This window comes from Electrona antarctica (assembly GCF_951216825.1).
Source record: "Electrona antarctica genome assembly, chromosome: 7".
NCBI lineage: Eukaryota > Metazoa > Chordata > Actinopteri > Myctophiformes > Myctophidae > Electrona > Electrona antarctica.
In genome coordinates, this window is record NC_136812.1 from 40,969,715 (window position 1) to 40,992,724 (window position 23,010).

The 23,010-nt window shown below is 42.5% G+C and overlaps 3 protein-coding genes across 5 annotated transcripts; all 3 read left to right on the forward strand.

Moving 5' to 3' along the window:
• Nucleotides 1-4,983: 4,983 nt before the first annotated feature.
• LOC306927287 (N-acetyllactosaminide beta-1,3-N-acetylglucosaminyltransferase 3-like) lies at nucleotides 4,984-7,360 on the forward strand (the record flags this gene model as incomplete). The annotated part of the gene is made up of 2 exons (XM_079506996.1): nucleotides 4,984-6,115; nucleotides 7,305-7,360. The coding sequence occupies 2 exons, from the start codon at nucleotides 4,984-4,986 to the stop codon at nucleotides 7,358-7,360; spliced, it is 1,188 nt and encodes a 395-aa protein (XP_079363122.1).
• On the forward strand, nucleotides 7,177-10,922 carry LOC306925824 (serine/arginine-rich splicing factor 1B-like). 3 transcript variants are annotated; one of them, XR_013790308.1, is made up of 3 exons: nucleotides 7,177-7,820; nucleotides 9,000-9,196; nucleotides 9,382-9,522. XR_013790308.1 is itself a non-coding variant. In XM_079504925.1 (2 exons), the coding sequence occupies exons 1-2, from the start codon at nucleotides 8,385-8,387 to the stop codon at nucleotides 10,041-10,043; spliced, it is 1,422 nt and encodes a 473-aa protein (XP_079361051.1). In that variant the 5' UTR covers nucleotides 7,177-8,384; the 3' UTR covers nucleotides 10,044-10,922. The 3 variants fall into 3 exon arrangements, 2 of the variants coding, with proteins under 2 accessions (XP_079361051.1, XP_079361052.1); XM_079504925.1 differs by having other exon boundaries at nucleotides 7,177-9,196; nucleotides 9,434-10,922; XM_079504926.1 differs by having other exon boundaries at nucleotides 9,000-10,922.
• A 6,538-nt stretch (nucleotides 10,923-17,460) lies between these two features.
• LOC306927288 (N-acetyllactosaminide beta-1,3-N-acetylglucosaminyltransferase 3-like) lies at nucleotides 17,461-18,618 on the forward strand (the record flags this gene model as incomplete). Its single annotated transcript, XM_079506997.1, has 1 exon — nucleotides 17,461-18,618. The coding sequence occupies one exon, from the start codon at nucleotides 17,461-17,463 to the stop codon at nucleotides 18,616-18,618; it is 1,158 nt and encodes a 385-aa protein (XP_079363123.1).
• Nucleotides 18,619-23,010: the final 4,392 nt, after the last annotated feature.

The following is a 23,010-nucleotide window of genomic DNA, read 5'->3' on the forward strand; positions in this document are numbered from 1 at the left end:
CATACGACATAAAAATCCACAATGACAGTCCTTCTATAGTTCTAATAAAAGTTTTTTTTTTAAAGTATGGAGAGGGGAGGTGTATACCGCCATCTAGTGACTGAATGTTGTCTATATGGATTGATTGATTGATTGAAATATTTATTAACAGTTTGCAGAATTACAGTACATTTCAAGCACAAACTCAATACTGTGAGTGGACAACCCAATTAAGCATTACACTTGTTTACAAGAGGGTCCACCTTGTTCAATTCATCAAAACATTTAGAGACGTACAAATAGACACTTCTATATAGTCAAAGAACAGAACAGGAATTCATCATAAAGGAGGTAAAAAGGGAAAAGAAACATATACAGTGAGGGGAAAAGGGGGTGGGCGGTGGGGGGGCGATTCAAATTTTTACGGGGGCCAGTTTCGAATTGCAGCCGTCCGTAGGTGCCCTTTGAGAGCGGTTTTGAAGGAGTCAAGGGATTCGCATGTCTTAATGACTGTTGGTAGGGCGTTCCACATTTTGGTGGCATAGGAGCGAAAATAATTTAGTCCCTTGTTTGTGCCGAATCTGGGTTGTACATGGTTCGTAGCACTCCCTCTGGTGTTGTGGGTGTGGACCAGACCCATTGCAAGATGCTGTACTAAGCCATTCCAGCCTGTCAAAGTGGGCAGGGGTGAGGTGGGTTCGGGGGGTGAGGCCAAGTAGGAGCCTGACCAGTTTGTTTTGGGAAGTCTGGAGCCTAGTTTTAAGGGCCTTTGAGGTGCTGTGGTACCAAGGATAGTCTAAGAAGGATGAGACGCGAAGACCGTACGGGCGACGCCATGTTGCTTTGGAAGGAAAGAAACATGCGCAGTTGTGCATGTCCAACTTCCTGGTCTCAACTGCGCATGTTTCTTTCCTTCCAAAGCAACATGGCGTCGCCCGTACGGTCTTCGCGTCTCATCCTTCTTAGACTATCCTTGTGTGGTACCAGGAGGTGCATGCATAGTCAAAGAAACCTTGTACGAGGGCTCCTGTTAAGGTCTTCAAGGTGTTTTTGTTGGTGTAAAGGTAGTTTGTTATCAGCGAGACAGGTGCGGATTCTACCGAGTTCAGAGCTGAGGGCCTTTTCAACCTGCAGTTTGTTCCTGTCCGAGACTAGCAGTGCAGAGTCATCTGCGAACAGGAACAAGTTGCAGTCACAAGCTGATTACATATATTAGGAACAGTAAAGGCTCTAGTATGCTTCCTTGTGGAACGCCGGCCCATGGTACTTTTACATTGTTTTGGCACGCATATTTGCCATGATTACTTAGTACATAGTTTGCTTGATTACTTAGTACTTAGTTTGCTTGATTATTTTTTGGTATATGCACCCTGGAGAAAACAATGCACTCAACTGTACCCTGTCACACAATATGACAGAACTACAGCTTGAATTGCACTCAACATATACAACACAAGCAGTAGCAGCAAAGAAAACCAGTTTTCTAAAGAAAGAAAGAAAGAAAGAAAGAAAGAAAGAAAGAAAGAAATAACGGCCATGAACAAAGGCCTACATAGTGTTGCCACCAAGCCAATCATATGAATACATCCACCCTGTCACAACTTTAACAACACCACAACATAATACAGCCTAGTATACGTATACTGTGCCTTCAATTCCAGAGCCAGAAACAGTTAACTACACAACATACAGCACAATATGACAACAATCCATCAACAGCATGAATCACAACACAATCAGTAGCAAAGAAAATAAATAAATAAACATGGTTCCTACCCTGAGATGTCTTCTGGCTTCATCAGTTGTGTTATAAGCTGTAAGTGATGGCCAGGTTCAACTTTGGATTCTTCTAGGTCAGGGATCCCAACCACAAGTACACGGACTGGTGCCATAAGAATTTCCCCCCTTCCATCACCAGGATTTTCCAAACAGCGGATAAAAGTTGTAACATTTGATTAGATATAGTCTTCTAGGTCATCCTCGGACGAGCCCTCCAGTGGTGTCTCCAGTAATCTCCATCCTTCATACATCTGTCTTGCTCACCAATACTTTCCTCCCCTGTATCTTTCTTTATAGTATCTCCATGTAGGTATAGGTGTGGGATCATTGGGATGCCCTTCTGATCATTGATCAATACCTGTGTTTTGGGTATCATAGAACAGGTTTGCTGGCTGGGAGCTCCCAGTGTCGATGGCAGTGGCCAGCCTCATTCTCCTGGCTGCTCTCTTTTCGCTCACCCTCAGTAGCCCTCCATACAGATGTTTGTTGGTAACGTGTTCATCCTGGTTGATGTTTAGTGCTGCACATAGCATGCTGGTGTACCCGTGTACATGGCTGCTATGGTCCGGAGCACTAGGGTTGGAAGGGACACCTAAGCCCTGAGAATGAAACACAAAGAAACAAAAAGTGGTTTATATTGGATAGTTGACACATATTCAACGTATTAGTATTAAGTAATTACAAATTTCAATAGCTTCTATACCAGATGAGAAATAGAACTTTACACACTCACACTCACAAAGAGATTTGGTGTATATGGGGTAAAAAAAGATCTTAACCAAGCATAGAGCCCTGGGGGACCCCGGTCAACTATGTAGGGTTCAGGGCTTAAACTTTAGGTGGTTAATTGGTTGATTGGTCTGTTGCACTACTGTACTTCAATTTCCACTAGATGGCAGCAGAGTCTTCTTTTATGACAGGTTGTGATAGGCTGCAGTAGAAGCCTACATTGAAACATCAGACAATATTAAGTTAATTTAGGACCTTCTAGCAGTTAATTTCGTTTTATTAAACACATTTCTTCCATGTAGCCCATGTTTTGTAATGGCATCATCATGCTATAATGCCCATGGATATACATTAACAATGATAAATGAATATGATAATACCTTTTATAACAAAAAATATATACATCGCATGGATGCACCTGGGACGTATCCTCAGTGATGTATCCTGAGGTCAACGCGGTTTCGGGTCTACCCACATCATACCCCTCACTCAGGCGACCCAGCCGGGGTGATCAAGTCCCGATTTACGTCCCAGTAGCTACCTGTCAGACGATATTAAGATCCTCTACTTCAGTTGTTCTAAAAGTGTGGTAATGGGACCCACAGGGGTCCCAGAGGGTCCCCAGGAAAAAGGAAATGTATTCAGATATTCAAAAATACCCAGCGTGTTAATTGTGACAGTGTGAGATTGTAGATTGGCTATTAAAAGAATAATAATAATCTCGAAAGATTACAACAAAAAAGGGGAAAAATAAAAACGGAAGTTTTACAATTATACAAATTGTAAAACTTATACATCCATACCGTTCATTATCACTTTGTTTGTTGAGAGCTGATGCTCTAGTCTAGCTTTATTCTCTCTTCTACAGTAAAAAGGAACTGAGAGTTTAATAACTATGAGGTTTCATAAAAGGATATTTGGAGCTGTACAGTATGTTACTGTCATGTGTTTGTAATGTATTTTTGTTACTTAATAAAAAAATATATTGTCTCACGTCTGGCAACTATATCAGGATTCCTGTAAATGCGCAGGTCCAGACTCCAGAGGGCAGGTGTATAAAACAAATAAGACAGAATCGTAGTGAAACTAAATGAACAATAAAACGAAGCCTCTGCACACTCAAACATGTTAAAATATCTGATTTTATTTTTTCACAGCAAGCTTTCATTCTTCAGGCATGAAGCAATCAGTGAATATATACTGTCACATGATTGCTTTATGCCTGAAGGTCTATGACCAAAAGCTTGCTATAAAACAATTAAAAAAATCTGATTATATTGATTTGTTTTATCCACCTGCCTCTCTGGACCTTTGATGATGATATACCGTAGGTTGATGTTAATATGTTATAGGTTTTTTGATGGTGGGTGGACCGTGATGGGCGCATTCTGTTTATGACTTTTTTGCTGCCCTTGTTCAATAAAACAGTCCATGCCAAGGTTTCACACTAGAATAGATCCATCTATGGGTGAAACAAACCCTCTCTGCACATAGAACGGCCTTGGTAATGTAAACATTTAATTATTGTGCTGTGTATATATAAAATTATTTCAGTGTGGTATGCAAATCAACATGCATTTACTTGAAACTTTCTTGAGATAGGTAGACTGCACAGTACATGCAACTAGGACTGCAACTATCGATTGTTTCTAAGTCATTTTTGTATCGATTCCTTTTTCAATTAATCAAATTAACTGAATCTTTGTATAGTTTTTTTGTATTCTTTATAGAATGTGATCAACTAAATGGATTAGTCTGATTAACCGTTGCATCTGACATTATATTATGCATTTTGTAAATTTGTGTGTGTGTATATTGGCTGCGCAACAGTGACACTTGGTTGTGAAAACAACGATATTTTCGTGCTCGGCCCCCATATGAGGGACCAGGGAGTGGGACCCAGCTAGGGACCCAGCCGGGACAGACACATTTGTTCCATGAATTAATTGACAATGTTCATTTCAGGCATAAAGTACTATAAGAATCATATACAGTAGTTTTGACCTTCATTCATCCATATCAGTATGGTATGCATTATACAAATCAACATGCATTTACTTGAATCCCTTTTTCATTATTCAAATTAACATTTTCAATTTTAGACACCAAGAGACACCAATAATTAATAATTGTAACTACAAGAGTCTCTAAGAGAAGCTCAACCGACCTTTTTGTATATAGTGTACATTGTACTGTATATCACAAGGCAGTAATAAACCTTTGAGGTGAGAAATGGATACGGAGCAGCAGCGTGTCTGTAAAGTAGAATATGTCCCAAATTTACAAGACGGTTGCTTCAACAATTGTGGTGGAATTCACGGTCAATCAGTGATAGAAAAAAAGGGCTCAGAGCTCAGAGGCACTACTTAAAAGGTGATGGTGTTTTTGTGATTTAATACATGAGTGGACAAGGGAGATGTACAAGGGAGAGGCTGTCTGGTAATCAGAAGGTCACTGCTTTTCCATTGTTTTTTCTGTCCCATTATAGTGTGAAGGATGAGAAGGAAACTTTCTCGCAGGGTGGAGCGGATGGGCTTCATGCTGGTTGGAGCCACTGCGGCGTTGTGCTTGGTCGTCCTTCTTAGGCAAAGCCCTCCTACCAACGGCACCACGGGAGAAGTCACAGCAGGTCTGACGATTACAGCAGCCAAGCAAAGCACCTCCTCTCCATCTTCCTGGCCATTAATCTGCCAGAGGAACACGTCCATGGCAGACAACGTGACAGGCTTCTCCACTTTTCCCGCTCACATCCAAGACTTCCTGTACTACCGCCACTGCCGTCACTTCCCACTGCTGCTGGACGTCCCTGATAAATGTGGAGGGCCAGAACGATCCGGGGACGTCTTCCTCCTGCTTGTCATTAAGAGCTCCCCTGAGAACTACGAGCGACGAGAGGTGCTGCGTAAGACCTGGGGAGAGGAGAGGATAGAGAGGGGCAAGCAGATCCGTAGGCTGTTCCTCGTGGGGACAACAGGCAGTGGGTTCGAGCGGCAGAGGCTGAATCAGATGCTAGAACTGGAACAACACGAGCACAGAGACATCTTGCAGTGGGACTTTAACGACTCCTTCTTTAACCTCACTCTGAAGCAGGTCCTCTTCCTGGAGTGGATGGACATGAAGTGTCCACACGTCCACTTCCTCCTCAATGGGGACGACGACATTTTTGCCAACACGGACAACATGGTGGAGTACCTCCTTGGCAGCAACAAGGACGGAAACGGCACACACCTCTTCGTAGGATACCTGAATACGGACATGATCCCCATCCGTGATCCGCCATCAAACAAATACTATGTCCCTGTTCAGGTGCAGCAGTCAAACTTGTACCCTCCATACTGTGGCGGTGGGGGGTTCCTCCTGTCAGGATATACAGCCTCAGTCATATACAACATGTCTAAAAACATGCCTCTTCACCCCATCGATGATGTGTACATGGGAATGTGTTTGGCCAAAGCAGGTCTCAAGCCTGCTCACCATATGGGTGTTATGATTTTGGGGCTGGAGGTCCCATCAAAAAAGATAGATCCCTATCACCCCTGCTTTTACAGGGAGATTCTGCTGGTACACCGTTTTATGCCGCTTCAGATATACCTCATGTGGCACAAGGTACGAGACCCTAACATAAAATGTGGGCCCTCACAATTCACCGTTTAGGTCAGGGCTCAGCAAGTTAATTTAGCATCGGGCCAAGTCTTTTCTAAGGCATTTGATGGCGAGAGATGTTGATAAAAGATGTTGCTGGTGTGATTGGATAGCTGTGTGTGTGTGTGTGTGTGTGTGTGTGTGTGTGTGTGTGTGTGTGTGTGTGTGTGTGTGTGTGTGTGTGTGTGTGTGTGTGTGTGTGTGTGTGTGTGTGTGTGTGTGTGTGTGTGTGTGTGTGTGTGTGTTTTATGAAATTAATTTAGCATTTTTACATTTAGTTACTTTGTAGATTTTGATTATTTTATACAAAATAATATACGTCATAGCACTTCATAGTATATAGTGTATAGTAGTCATAGCACTTCATAGTATATATGTACAGCATAGTATAGCATATATGTGTAGTTTATATGTATAGTGTCATTATATAGATATGTTCTAGTTATAGTTTATATGTATAGTGTCATTATATAGATATGTTCTAGTCACGTTCTTAGCTTACGCATGTTTCGCGATAAATGCTTTTTTACATATGTGATGTATTCCCATGCTTTTTGTTCTTGCTTATTGTAAATCGCTCTGGATTAAGAGCGTCTGCTAAATGCCTAAATTGTAAATTGTAAATTGTAACCACTTCAGCCATACAGTATATGCCAACAGTAGCCTATACGTTTTGTCTAGGGATGTCCCGATCGGATCGGGTGATCGGAAATCGGAGCCTATCATGTCATTTTCAAATGATTGGGATCGGGAGAAATACATCTGAGATTTTCTTTTTTTATTTCAATAAAATAGTGTGTCTAAATAGGCTTGTGTCTAATGTAAATATCAAAGAAAGATGTATAAACAATGATATTTTGTGAAAACTGTCATGTTTATACTTGATGTTTGTCAAGTATATACATATACCCACCCCCTGCAGAGTGTGTGTGTGTGTGTGTGTGTGTGTGTGTGTGTGTGTGTGTGTGTGTGTGTGTGTGTGTGTGTGTGTGTGTGTGTGTGTGTGTGTGTGTGTGTGTGTGACGGGGGTCAACTGTCCTTTTTCTTTCTTTTTTTGTGTTTTCTAATGGCCTTATTTACTACCTGTTAATCAGTAATATTGTTTTCCCTTGTGTCATTTATATTACTCTTAATGTGTTGTGTGAGATCATATAATGGTTGTGTTCCCCTTTAAGCCCTTAATTACTTGACCAGTGCCAGCCCTGTCAATGAGGGGGTGGAGCTCCAGTGACTATAAATGGGGCCAGAGAATTCATTCAAAGGAGGACAGTAAAGGGAGTGGGTCTGTGGTGTGCGGACGATTGGACAAAGGAGGAGACAGCTCCCAGGCTAAGCCATGGAGTTTACTGGCTTGCGTGGCTGTTCATGGGACGTGATCGAGGGACAGGAGGACTTGTGCAACTAACCAAGGATCTGGACTGGCAGACGAGACAGTGACAGAGGGGAAGCCAAATCACCGCAGCAGAGGGGCTAAGTTGCGACTTGCCCCTCTCCAAGCTAAGTACCCCCTCTGTGTCCTTCAAGTTGACCTTGACAACATATACTGTCTGTAGCTGTCATTGTGGAGTGAGGTTATTGGGACTGGATGAACTGGCGGTGTGTCTTGTGTGTTCACAGTGATGCGGAGAAGAACGGAAGACTAGAAGTTCCCTTGCCACAACCTGGCTGCCAATGGACTAATTACCCCCCTTGCAAGTTACACATTTTGATAACTATGTTTTAAGAGTTGTTTATTGTTTGGTTAGTTTGTTTATAGGATATAGGTAGGTTAGGCTTTTAGATTTCCTATTGTATTTTTAATTGGCCATCTTAGAGTGCCCCTATGTATAGGACTAATAAAATCCATATTGTTTTGTACCTTCAGTACCTCAGAACCGTTTCTGTTCCAGTTATTCCTGGGTTTCATATGTTTAAATGCTCTTTTACCTGGTATAGGACTAGAACCTGTGTGCATCTTTATATCGAAGTTAAGAGTTATGCAGAGGACCATCCTCGTAAAAAAAAAGGTGGCGTAGTCGCAAACCAGCTTTATTGGGTTTCACAATTATGCACCCTGCACTTTTAACAGTGCACCACGAATTTATATATTGTGTCTCTCATGAAGTAATTCAATTCATGTTCTATGTGGCTTTAATCGGCCCAGGTCACATATTTGGCTGTAGTCGGCAGGACCAGGTAAAAACAGAGCCTTTTGAAACCAGGAAAAACAAGCTGAATGTAATTGTATTTGTGTTTTTGTTTTGACCTCCGTCAGGATGATGATGCCCGGGTATATGGGGCCGGGTGCCCCATGGCTGCCTAGATTTGAGGGCACAGAAGGTAGAGAGAGATACACGGAATGGAAAGAACAGATTGGATGGTTGATGGGTACAACCATCCGATGGTTGACTGAGGCAGAGAAAGTAGCTATTGTACTAAGTACGTTAGCATGCGAGGCTAAACGGCAGGTTATGGTAGTTGAGGAAGAAGGACGCAATACGACAGCGAAGATCTTTACTTATTTAGACACTTTGTACGAGGCAGCAATTCCAGCTTCTAAATTACGCAGACAGTTCTATAGTTGTGTCCAGCAGCCAGGAGAGACTGTGGCGTCTTTTAGTTTGAGGCTTAGGGAATTGGCTGGCGGGCTGCGGCAGCGTGGCTCGGACAATGCTCCCTCCGATGCCGTTCTGAAAGACCAATTGCTGATGGGGTTGGCTGATGGCCCCCTGAGCCAAGCTCTGAAGCTCTATTCTAGGCAACACCCGGATGATGATTTTGCCACCCTGCATCAAGAGGCCCTATTTCTAGACCGTGACTATGGAGGTATCAACATTACTAGTGTTAATTGCCATGCCATTAACCCGACATGCGTTTCCAACCCAACACAGGCAACCCAACACCCAACACCCAACGCAGATTGGAGAGAAAGTCTAAAAAGGGAGATCTTGGATGAAGTTAAAACACAGATACAGGGACTGATTAAGGAAGTGATGCGGGAAATATGCCCACTTCTGCAATCCATTACTGAGATGCACCCTCGAGCCTCTCCTCCACCTAAGCGCCAACGCACGCCATCTAGAGACCGGTATGTACCCTACCAGTATGAAGCAGGTGCCTTAGAACCAAGTCGCCCTGTCGCCGAGGTCCGGGAGGCCGGGGTGGAGTATCCAGTCATGGAATCTAGGGCCAATGGTGTTTCTATCGGACAATGTGTGTCAGGAGGTGTTACGGGAGGCCCTGTTGGAAATAATAACTGTCGCATTTTCGTAGGAAATCTCCCCCCTGATATCCATCCCAAAGATGTTGAGGATGTGTTCTACAGGTCTGGCGCTATCCGAGACATCGACCTGAAGGACAGGAGAGGAAGACCGCCGTTCGCTTTCCTTGAGTTTGAGGACCAGAGAGGTGCAGAGGATGCTGTCCATGGGTATGATGGATATGTCTACAATGGCTACCGCCTGCGGGTGGAGTTTCCTCAACGCGGCAGGCGAGGAGGGGGTGTAATGGAAGGATCCGCCAGGAGAAGATGCGGACCCCCTAAACAACGCTCAGACCACAGGGTTGTTGTATCGGGACTCCCTCAGAGTGGCAGCTGGCAGGATCTGAAGGACTGCATGCGGGAGGCAGGTGATGTATTTTATGCTGACGTCTTCAGAGATGGAACTGGGATGGCGGAGTTTGTACGTAAGGAGGATGCGACCTGTGCTGTTGGACAGATGGACGGTGCCAGGTTCCGATCACATGAAGGGGAGGTTGCATTTATTCGTGTAGAGATGGACGGCCCCCGAAACCCAAACTATGGAAGTCTGTGCTCCCCACAGCAGAAGCGTATCTATGGCAGCGGACCAGGTCCAGGGAATCCTGTTGGTCTCCGACGTCCAAGCCGAGCCCACCTGGGAGCCGTCCCGCCGGCCAGATATAGAGCAGCGTGAGGTTAGTTAACAGGGACTGCTAACGATAAAGTCAGGGGGAGTGTGACGGGGGTCAACTGTCCTTTTTCTTTCTTTTTTTGTGTTTTCTAATGGCCTTATTTACTACCTGTTAATCAGTAATATTGTTTTCCCTTGTGTCATTTATATTACTCTTAATGTGTTGTGTGAGATCATATAATGGTTGTGTTCCCCTTTAAGCCCTTAATTACTTGACCAGTGCCAGCCCTGTCAATGAGGGGGTGGAGCTCCAGTGACTATAAATGGGGCCAGAGAATTCATTCAAAGGAGGACAGTAAAGGGAGTGGGTCTGTGGTGTGCGGACGATTGGACAAAGGAGGAGACAGCTCCCAGGCTAAGCCATGGAGTTTACTGGCTTGCGTGGCTGTTCATGGGACGTGATCGAGGGACAGGAGGACTTGTGCAACTAACCAAGGATCTGGACTGGCAGACGAGACAGTGACAGAGGGGAAGCCAAATCACCGCAGCAGAGGGGCTAAGTTGCGACTTGCCCCTCTCCAAGCTAAGTACCCCCTCTGTGTCCTTCAAGTTGACCTTGACAACATATACTGTCTGTAGCTGTCATTGTGGAGTGAGGTTATTGGGACTGGATGAACTGGCGGTGTGTCTTGTGTGTTCACAGTGATGCGGAGAAGAACGGAAGACTAGAAGTTCCCTTGCCACAACCTGGCTGCCAATGGACTAATTACCCCCCTTGCAAGTTACACATTTTGATAACTATGTTTTAAGAGTTGTTTATTGTTTGGTTAGTTTGTTTATAGGATATAGGTAGGTTAGGCTTTTAGATTTCCTATTGTATTTTGAATTGGCCATCTTAGAGTGCCCCTATGTATAGGACTAATAAAATCCATATTGTTTTGTACCTCAGAACCGTTTCTGTTCCAGTTATTCCTGGGTTTCATATGTTTAAATGCTATTTTACCTGGTATAGGACTAGAACCTGTGTGCATCTTTATATCGAAGTTAAGAGTTATGCAGAGGACCATCCTCGTAAAAAAAAAGGTGGCGTAGTCGCAAACCAGCTTTATTGGGTTTCACAATTATGCACCCTGCACTTTTAACAGTGCACCACGAATTTATATATTGTGTCTCTCATGAAGTAATTCAATTCATGTTCTATTCTCATGAAGTAATTCAATTCATGTTCTATGTGGCTTTAATCGGCCCAGGTCACGTGTGTGTGTGTGTGTGTGTGTGTGTGTGTGTGTTGACACTTGGTCTCAAAGATCATGCAACAAAGACATTCACAGAGGTGTGAAACAGACCCATGATGAAAACAATTAAAGGAATTCAACCCACACTATGCATGATATCATAATGTCCTGTAGTAGGCCTACTATCTATCTCTGAATGATAGCCAAATCCATGCAAATGGTGTTTTCTTTATAAGAGTTTTAACTTTGACTCCAGTTCCATAAGCTGTGGTTGCAAGATTCACTCAATCTAATTAACCAATACATCATTATTTTTGCTATGATTCCCTGCTTTCATATGACATAAAAATCCACAATGACAGTCCTTCTATAGTTCTAATAAAAGTTTTTAAAAAAAGTGTGGAGAGGGGAGGTGTATACCGCCATCTAGTGACTGAATGTTGTCTATATGGATTGATTGAATGATTGAAATATTTATTAACAGTTTGCAGAATTACAGTACATTTCAAGCACAATATATAAATACAAAGACTGTTAACTGTGAGTGGACAACCCAATTAAGCATTACACTTGTTTACAAGAGGGTCCACCTTGTTCAATTCATCAAAACATTTAGAGACGTACAAATAGACACTTCTATATAGTCAAAGAACAGAACAGGAATTCATCATAAAGGAGGTAAAAAGGGAAAAGAAACATATACAGTGAGGGGAAAAGGGGGCCAGTTTCGAATTGCAGCCGTCCGTAGGTGCCCTTTGAGAGCGGTTTTGAAGGAGTCAAGGGATTCGCATGTCTTAATGACTGTTGGTAGGGCGTTCCACATTTTGGTGGCATAGGAGCGAAAATAATTTAGTCCCTTGTTTGTGCCGAATCTGGGTTGTACATGGTTCGTTGCACTCCCTCTGGTGTTGTGGGTGTGGACCAGACCCATTGCAAGATGCTGTACTCGACCCTAAGCCATTCCAGCCTGTCAAAGTGGGCAGGGGTGAGGTGGGTTCGGGGGGTGAGGCCAAGTAGGAGCCTGACCAGTTTGTTTTGGGAAGTCTGGAGCCTAGTTTTAAGGGCCTTTGAGGTGCTGTGGTACCAGGAGGTGCATGCATAGTCAAAGAAACCTTGTACGAGGGCTCCTGTTAAGGTCTTCAAGGTGTTTTTGTTGACCACTGACCAGTGAGGAGATCCTGTAAAGGAATCTTGTTCTTTGGTTGACTTTTTTGATTACGTTGGTGGCCATTTTATCACCGGAAAGATTGGCCTCCAGGATGGAACCTAGGTAGGTAATTTCATCTTTACGTGTGATAACATTGTCACCCACTCTAACCAAGAAGCCATTTGCCTTGCTGAGATTACTATTATATCCAAAGAGAATGGATTCAGTTTTTCCCAGGTGTAAAGGTAGTTTGTTATCAGCGAGACAGGTGCGGATTCTACAGAGTTCAGAGCTGAGGGCCTTTTCAACCTGCAGTTTGTTCCTGTCCGAGACTAGCAGTGCCGAATCATCTGCGAACAGGAACAAGTTGCAGTCACAAGCTGATTACATATATTAGGAACAGTAAAGGCCCTAGTATGCTTCCTTGTGGAACGCCGGCCCATGGTACTTTTACATTGTTTTGGCACGCATATTTACCATGATTACTTAGTACATAGTGTGCTTGATTACTTAGTACTTAGTTTGCTTGATTATTTTTTGGTATATGCACCCTGGAGAAAACAATGCACTCAACTGTACCCTGTCACACAATATGACAGAACTACAGCTTGAATTGCACTCAACATATACAACACAAGCAGTAGCAGCAAAGAAAACAAGTTTTCTAAAGAAAGAAAGAAAGAAAGAAAGAAAGAAATAACGGCCATGAACAAAGGCCTACATAGTGTTGCCACCAAGCCAATCATATGAATACATCCACCCTGTCACAACTTTAACAACACCACAACATAATACAGCCTAGTATACGTATACTGTGCCTTCAATTCCAGAGCCAGAAACAGTTAACTGAAAATGTTTCCTTCCTACACAACATACAGCACAATATGACAACAATCCATCAACAGCATGAATCACAACACAATCAGTAGCAAAGAAAATAAATAAATAAACATGGTTCCTACCCTGAGATGTCTTCTGGCTTCATCAGTTGTGTTATAAGCTGTAAGTGATGGCCAGGTTCAACTTTGGATTCTTCTAGGTCAGGGATCCCAACCACAAGTACACGGACTGGTGCCACAAGAATTTCCCCCCTTCCATCTGGAAGAGATTATTATTCCTGGAAAATCAGTATATGCACCTAATGGATATATATATCTTTACCACTAAAGCTATTATGGAATTATTACCTTATATATAGAGTGAATAGGTAAATATAGGAGAAAATGATATTATGGTAAAACACACAGGCCCGCTCCAGCGTCATCCTCTCAGCACATGCACACACATACACAAACAGAGGAACACAGACAGGTTCCCTCACAGGTCAAAGTCACCTCGACTGGACCGGACTGAGCAAACAATGGGACCGGATGGTTCACACACACACACACACACACACACACACACACACACACACACACACACACACACACACACACACACACACACGTTCACACACACACACACACACACACACACACACACACAAGCTGACTTAATAAAACACGTACACAGCACTCACTCATGACAGAGGATGACCGGGAGAAGATGACCGGGACAAGATGACCACACGGTGGATCAGACCATCTGAGGAAAACTTGTGATTGGCCGAGTGGCGGCACTAAGAGACTATAATACTATGGAGGTTGTTGGTGAACTTGACTCATTGTCACTATAGGATGATGGGTCCAGAGCTGATAAATTCATTATGAGCTCTGCGGTAATCAATGTTGGTAACATCTGTCTCTGTTCGTTATAGTATGATTGTATAGGATTCATATATTATGATTTGGCTCAAGCACCATTGTAACTAGAAATAGGACATAAAACGGATTGACATAATCTTAACTTCTCCTGTGTATTATTCTGCCTGGTATGAGTACATTTTGGGAATAATCATCAAACGAACGCGTGTTGATTCCATGTTGTTTTGTCTATACCTCGTAAAGGGTGAGAAACGGACTGGGATCTCCAGCAGATGGTGACCCTGACGTGATTATTTCCACTTTGGACCGGGCAGAACACAAAAGGATCTAAGAGGGTTGAACGTCTTGCGGAGACAACCTGCCAGGTCAACACACGGTGTCCTTTTTCCTGTGAGACTCAATAGAGGTAAGCAGTTCTCTATTGTAATAAAAACTGCTAATTGATTTATTCCAAATTGAATTGAGTCTCACAAAGGAAAAATCAACTCCGTTTTGCCAAAAAACATAGAACTGTGTAACTGGACATTTTGTCATAGAACTGTAAAACCAGAAACCGGGGAGGCTGGTTAACGAATAATTGGACATTTTGTCATAGAACTGTAAAACCAGAAACCGGGGAGGCTGGTATAAGTGTAAAAAAAAAAAAAACCAGAAACCGGGGAGGCTGGTATAAGTGTAAAAGTAAAAAACCAGAAACCGGGGAGGCTGGTATAAGTGTAAAAGTAAAAAACCAGAAACCGGGGAGGCTGGTATAAGTGTAAAAGTAAAAAACCAGAAACCGGGGAGGCTGGTATAACTGTGTAAAAGTAAGTGTAAAAAACCAGAAACCGGGGAGGCTGGTATAAGGGAAACTGGACATTTTGTCTTAGAACTGTGTAAAAGTAGCTCAGAAACCAGAAACCGGGGAGGCTGGTAGAAGTGAAACTGGACATTTTGTCTTAGAACTGTGTAAAAGTAAGTGTAAAAAAATTAGCATAAAATCCCAACAATGCAATATGTACTGCGGAAGTTCATGTGAGGCATTGTTGGGATTTGGTGTTTTGAGGTATTGGTGATGATTTTGTTTGTTTGTTTGTGTAGTTTGTGTTGTTAGGGGTATTTTTACCTGCTGCTGGTCAAAATAGGTTGGGGAACTGTTTTTATGGTTTTGCCAGACCTCAGGTGGATGGCCTAAAAAGGGAGACGAGAGTCTTGCCTTTTGTAGCTACTAACAGAAAAAGGGGGGTTGATCCTCGCCTTATGGGCGCTGTATTTTTAGAAAAGACGTGACATGAGTGAATGGTCTGTCTGTGACAGCTGATTTGAGTCTTGAGTGTGATATTGTGTGGTCTGCCTGTGTGTGTGTATGTGTGAGAGGCAGACAGTGTGAAAGAAAAAGAAAAAAAAAAAGAAAAAAGAGAGAGGAAGAGAGAGTGTGAGAAAGAGTGGTGTGATTTACACTTTTCACCTTGGCACTCAGTTTTGGTGTGTTGGAATTATAAAATACTCTATTATAGATATTTTTCTGTGTCACATGTGGAGTTAAAGTAATAAAGAATAATAATAATAATCTCGAAAGATTACAACAAAAAAGGGAAAAAATTAAAACGGAAGTGTCTGCAGGCAAATTATACATCCATACCGTTCATTATCACTTTGTTTGTTGAGAGCTGATGCTCTAGTCTAGCTTTATTCTCTCTTCTACAGTAAAAAGGAACTGAGAGTTTAATAACTATGAGGTTTCATAAAAGGATATTTGGAGCTGTACAGTATGTTACTGTCATGTGTTTGTAATGTATTTTTGTTACTCAATAAAAAAAATATATTGTCTCACGTCTGGCAACTATATCAGGATTCCTGTAAATGCGCAGGTCCAGACTCCAGAGGGCAGCAGGTGTATAAAACAAATCAGACAGAATCGTAGTGAAACTAAATGAACAATAAAACGAAGCCTCTGCACACTCAAACATGTTAAAATATCTGATTTTTTTCACAGCAAGCTTTCATTCTTCAGGCATGAAGCAATCAGTGAATATATACTGTCACATGATTGCTTTATGCCTGAAGGTCTATGACCAAAGTCTAGCTAATAACTTATTAGCTTTGGATAAAAGCGTCTGCTAAATGACTGTAATGTAATGTAATGTAGCTAATAAAACAATTTAAAAACTCTGATTATATTGATTTGTTTTATCCACCTGCCTCTCTGGACCTTTGATGATGATATACCGTAGGTTGATGTTAATATGTTATAGGTTTTTTGATGGTGGGTGGACCGTGATGGGCGCATTCTGTTTATGACTTTTTTGCTGCCCTTGTTCAATAAAACAGTCCATGCCAAGGTTTCACACTAGAATAGATCCATCTATGGGTGAAACAAACCCTCTCTGCACATAGAACGGCCTTGGTAATGTAAACATTTAATTATTGTGCTGTGTATATATAAAATTATTTCAGTGTGGTATGCAAATCAACATGCATTTACTTGAAACTTTCTTGAGATAGGTAGACTGCACAGTACATGCAACTAGGACTGCAACTATCGATTGTTTCTAAGTCATTTTTGTATCGATTCCTTTTTCAATTAATCAAATTAACTGAATCTTTGTATAGTTTTTTTGTATTCTTTATAGAATGTGATCAACTAAATGGATTAGTTTGATTAACCGTTGCATCTGACATTATATTATGCATTTTGTAAATTTGTGTGTGTGTATATTGGCTGCGCAACAGTGACACTTGGTTGTGAAAACAACGATATTTTCGTGCTCGGCCCCCATATGAGGGACCAGGGAGTGGGACCCAGCTAGGGACCCAGCCGGGACAGACACATTTGTTCCATGAATTAATTGACAATGTTCATTTCAGCCATAAAGTACTATAAGAATCATATACAGTAGTTTTGACCTTCATTCATCCATATCAGTATGGTATGCATTATACAAATCAACATGCATTTACTTGAATCCCTTTTTCATTATTCAAATTAACATTTTCAATTTTAGACACCAAGAGACACCAATGATTAATAATTGTAACTACAAGAGTCTCTAAGAGAAGCTCAACCGACCTTTTTGTATATAGTGTACATTGTACTGTATATCACAAGGCAGTAATAAACGTTTGAGGTGAGTGGTAAACGAAATCAAAGTGGATACGGAGCAGCAGCGTGTCTGTAAAGTAGAATATGTCCCGAATTTACAAGACGGTTGCTTCAACAATTGTGGTGGAATTCACGGTCAATCAGTGATAGAAAAAAAGGGCTCAGAGCCAGAGGCACTACTTAAAAGGTGATGGTGTTTTTGTGATTTAATACATGAGTGGACAAGGGAGATGTACAAGGGAGAGGCTGTCTGGTAATCAGAAGGTCACTGCTTTTCCATTGTTTTTTCTGTCCCATTATAGTGTGAAGGATGAGAAGGAAACTTTCTCGCAGGGTGGAGCGGATGGGCTTCATGCTGGTTGGAGCCACTGCGGCGTTGTGCTTGGTCGTCCTTCTTAGGCAAAGCCCTCCTACCAACGGCACCACGGGAGAAGTCACAGCAGGTCTGACGATTACAGCAGCCAAGCAAAGCACCTCCTCTCCATCTTCCTGGCCATTAATCTGCCAGAGGAACACGTCCATGGCAGACAACGTGACAGGCTTCTCCACTTTTCCCGCTCACATCCAAGACTTCCTGTACTACCGCCACTGCCGTCACTTCCCACTGCTGCTGGACGTCCCTGATAAATGTGGAGGGCCAGAACGATCCGGGGACGTCTTCCTCCTGCTTGTCATTAAGAGCTCCCCTGAGAACTACGAGCGACGAGAGGTGCTGCGTAAGACCTGGGGAGAGGAGAGGATAGAGAGGGGCAAGCAGATCCGTAGGCTGTTCCTCGTTGGGACAACAGGCAGTGGGTTCGAGCGGCAGAGGCTGAATCAGATGCTAGAACTGGAACAACACGAGCACAGAGACATCTTGCAGTGGGACTTCAACGACTCCTTCTTTAACCTCACTCTGAAGCAGGTCCTCTTCCTGGAGTGGATGGACATGAAGTGTCCACACGTCGACTTCCTCCTCAATGGGGACGACGACATTTTTGCCAACACGGACAACATGGTGGAGTACCTCCTTGGCAGCAACAAGGACAGAAACAGCAAACACCTATTCGTAGGACACCTGAATACGGGCATGATCCCCATCCGTAATCCGCCATCAAGTAAATACTATGTCCCTGTTCAGGTGCAGCAGTCAAACTTGTACCCTCCATACTGTGGCGGTGGGGGGTTCCTCCTGTCAGGATATACAGCCTCAGTCATATACAACATGTCCAAAAACATGCCTCTTCACCCCATCGATGATGTGTACATGGGAATGTGTTTGGCCAAAGCAGGTCTCAAGCCTGCTCACCATATGGGTGTTATGACTTTAGGGCTGAAGGTCCAATCAAAAAAGATAGATCCCTATCACCCCTGCTTTTACAGGGAGATTCTGCTGGTACACCGTTTTATGCCGCTTCAGATATACCTCATGTGGCACAAGGTACGAGACCCTAACATAAAATGTGGGCCCTCACATTTCACATTTTAGGTCAGGGCTCAGCAAGTTAATTTAGCATCGGGCCAAGTCTTTTCTAAGGCATTTGATGGCGAGAGATGTTGATAAAAGATGTTGCTGGTGTGATTTGGATTGCCGTGTGTGTGTGTGTGTGTGTGTGTGTGTGTGTGTGTGTGTGTGTGTGTGTGTGTGTGTGTGTGTGTGTGTGTGTGTGTGTGTGTGTGTGTGTGTGTGTGTGTGTGTGTGTGTGTGTGTGTGTTTTATGAAATTAATTTAGCATTTTTCCATTTAGTTACTTTGTAGATTTTGATTATTTTATACAAAATAATATACGTCAACCACTTCAGCCATACAGTATATGCCAACAGTAGCCTATACGTTTTGTCTAGGGATGTCCCGATCGGATCGGGTGATCGGAAATCGGAGCCTATCATGTCATTTTCAAATGATTGGGATCGGGAGAAATACATCTGAGATTTTCTTTTTTTATTTCAATAAAATAGTGTGTCTAAATAGGCTTGTGTCTAATGTAAATATCAAAGAAAGATGTATAAACAATGATATTTTGTGAAAACTGTCATGTTTATACTTGATGTTTGTCAAGTATATACATATACCCACCCCCTGCAGAGTGTGTGTGTGTGTGTGTGTGTGTGTGTGTGTGTGTGTGTGTGTGTGTGTGTGTGTGTGTGTGTGTGTGTGTGTGTGTGTGTGTGTGTGTGTGTGTGTGTTGACACTTGGTCTCAAAGGTCATGCAACAAAGACATTCACAGAGGTGTGAAACAGACCCATGATGAAAACAATTAAAGGAATGCAACCCACACTATGCATGATATCATAATGTCCTGTAGTAGGCCTACTATCTATCTCTGAATGATAGCCAAAGCCATGCAAATGGTGTTTTCTTTACAAGAGTTTTAACTTTGACTCCAGTTCCATAAGCTGTGGTTGCAAGATTCACTCAATCTAATTAACCAATACATCATTATTTTTGCTATGATTCCCTGCTTTCATACGACATAAAAATCCACAATGACAGTCCTTCTATAGTTCTAATAAAAGTTTTTTTTTTTAAAGTGTGGAGAGGGGAGGTGTATACCGCCATCTAGTGACTGAATGTTGTCTATATGGATTGACTGATTGATTGAAATATTTATTAACAGTTTGCAGAATTACAGTACATTTCAAGCACAAACTCAATACTGTGAGTGGACAACCCAATTAAGCATTACACGTGTTTACAAGAGGGTCCACCTTGTTCAATTCATCAAAACATTTAGAGACATACAAATAGACACTTCTATATAGTCAAAGAACAGAACAGGAATTCATCATAAAGGAGGTAAAAAGGGAAAAGAAACATATACAGTGAGGGGAAAAGGGGGTGGGCGGTGGGGGGGTGATTCAAATTTTTACGGGGGCCAGTTTCGAATTGCAGCCGTCCGTAGGTGCCCTTTGAGAGCGGTTTTGAAGGAGTCAAGGGATTCGCATGTCTTAATGACTGTTGGTAGGGCGTTCCACATTTTGGTGGCATAGGAGCGAAAATAATTTAGTCCCTTGTTTGTGCCGAATCTGGGTTGTACATGGTTCGTTGCACTCCCTCTGGTGTTGTGGGTGTGGACCAGACCCATTGCAAGATGCTGTACTCGACCCTAAGCCATTCCAGCCTGTCAAAGTGGGCAGGGGTGAGGTGGGTTCGGGGGGTGAGGCCAAGTAGGAGCCTGACCAGTTTGTTTTGGGAAGTCTGGAGCCTAGTTTTAAGGGCCTTTGAGGTGCTGTGGTACCAGGAGGTGCATGCATAGTCAAAGAAACCTTGTACGAGGGCTCCTGTTAAGGTCTTCAAGGTGTTTTTGTTGACCACTGACCAGTGAGGAGATCCTGTAAAGGAATCTTGTTCTTTGGTTGACTTTTTTGATTACGTTGGTGGCCATTTTATCACCGGAAAGATTGGCCTCCAGGATGGAACCTAGGTAGGTAATTTCATCTTTACGTGTGATAACATTGTCACCCACTCTAACCAAGAAGCCATTTGCCTTGCTGAGATTACTATTAGATCCAAAGAGAATGGATTCAGTTTTTCCCAGGTGTAAAGGTAGTTTGTTATCAGCGAGACAGGTGCGGATTCTACCGAGTTCAGAGCTGAGGGCCTTTTCAACCTGCAGTTGTCCGAGACTAGCAGTGCCGAATCATCTGCGAACAGGAACAAGTTGCAGTCACAAGCTGATTACATATATTACGAACAGTAAAGGCCCTAGTATGCTTCCTTGTGGAACGCCGGCCCATGGTACTTTTACATTGTTTTGGCACGCATATTTACCATGATTACTTAGTACATAGTGTGCTTGATTACTTAGTACTTAGTTTGCTTGATTATTTTTTGGTATATGCACCCTGGAGAAAACAATGCACTCAACTGTACCCTGTCACACAATATGACAGAACTACAGCTTGAATTGCACTCAACATATACAACACAAGCAGTAGCAGCAAAGAAAACAAGTTTTCTAAAGAAAGAAAGAAAGAAAGAAAGAAAGAAAGAAAGAAAGAAAGAAAGAAAGAAAGAAAGAAATAACGGCCATGAACAAAGGCCTACATAGTGTTGCCACCAAGCCAATCATATGAATACATCCACCCTGTCACAACTTTAACAACACCACAACATAATACAGCCTAGTATACGTATACTGTGCCTTCAATTCCAGAGCCAGAAACAGTTAACTGAAAATGTTTCCTTCCTACACAACATACAGCACAATATGACAACAATCCATCAACAGCATGAATCACAACACAATCAGTAGCAAAGAAAATAAATAAATAAACATGGTTCCTACCCTGAGATGTCTTCTGGCTTCATCAGTTGTGTTATAAGCTGTAAGTGATGGCCAGGTTCAACTTTGGATTCTTCACTCTAGGTCAGGGATCCCAACCACAAGTACACCGTACACGGACTGGTGCCACAAGAATTTCCCCCCTTCCATCACCAGGATTTTCCAAAGCGGATAAAAGTTGTAAAATTTGATTAGATTAGTCTAGAGTGTAGGTCATCCTCGGACGAGCCCTCCAGTGGTGTCTCCAGTAATCTCCATCCTTCATACATCTGTCTTGCTCACCAATACTTTCCTCCCCTGTAGCTTTCTTTATAGTATCTCCATGTAGGTAGGTGTGGGATCATTGGGATGCCCTTCTGATCATTGATCAATACCCATGTTTTGGGTATCATAGAACAGGTTTGCTGGCTGGGAGCTCCCAGTGTCGATAGCAGTGACTGGCCAGTCTCATTCTCCTGGCTGCTCTCTTTTCGCTCACCCTCAGTAGCCCTCCATACAGATGTTTGTTGGTAACGTGTTCATCCTGGTTGATGTTTAGTGCTGCACATAGCATGCTGGTGTACCCGTGTACATGGCTGCTATGGTCCGGAGCACTAGGGTTGGAAGGGACACCTAAGCCCTGAGAATGAAACACAAAGAAACAAAAAGTGGTTTATATTGGATAGTTGACACATATTCAACGTATAAGTATTAAGTAATTACAATTTTCAATAGCTTCTATACCAGATGAGAAATAGAAGTTTACACACTCACAAAGAGATTTGGTGTATATGGGGTAAAAAAAGATCTTAACCAAGCATAGAGCCCTGGGGGACCCCGGTCAACTATGTAGGGTTCAGGGCTTAAACTTTAGGTGGTTAATTGGTTGATTGGTCTGTTGCGCTACTGTACTTCAATTTCCACTAGATGGCAGCAGAGTCTTCTTTTATGACAGGTTGTGATAGGCTGCAGTAGAAGCCATAAACATTGAAACATCAGACAATATTAAGTTAATTTAGGACCTTCTAGCAGTTCATTTCGTTTTATTAAACACATTTCTTCCATGTAGCCCATGTTTTGTAATGGCATCATCATGCTATTATGCCCATGGATATACATTAACAATGATAAATGAATATGATAATACCTTTTATAACAAAAAAGATATACATCGCATGGATGCACCTGGGACGTATCCTCAGTGATGTATCCTGAGGTCAACGCGGTTTCGGGTCTACCCACATCATACCCCTCACTCAGGCGACCCAGCCGGGGTGATCAAGTCCCGACTTACGTCCCAGTAGCTACCTGTCAGACGATATTAAGATCCTCTACTTCAGTTGTTCTAAAAGTGTGGTAATGGGACCCACAGGGGTCCCAGAGGGTCCCCAGGAAAAAGGAAATGTATTCAGATATTCAAAAATACCCAGCGTGTTAATTGTGACAGTGTGAGATTGTAGATTGGCTATTAAAAGAATAATAATAATAATCTCGAAAGATTACAACAAAAAAGGGAAAAAATTAAAACGGAAGTTTTAAAATTATACAAATTGTAAAACGTATACATCCATACCGTTCATTATCACTTTGTTTGTTGAGAGCTGATGCTCTAGTC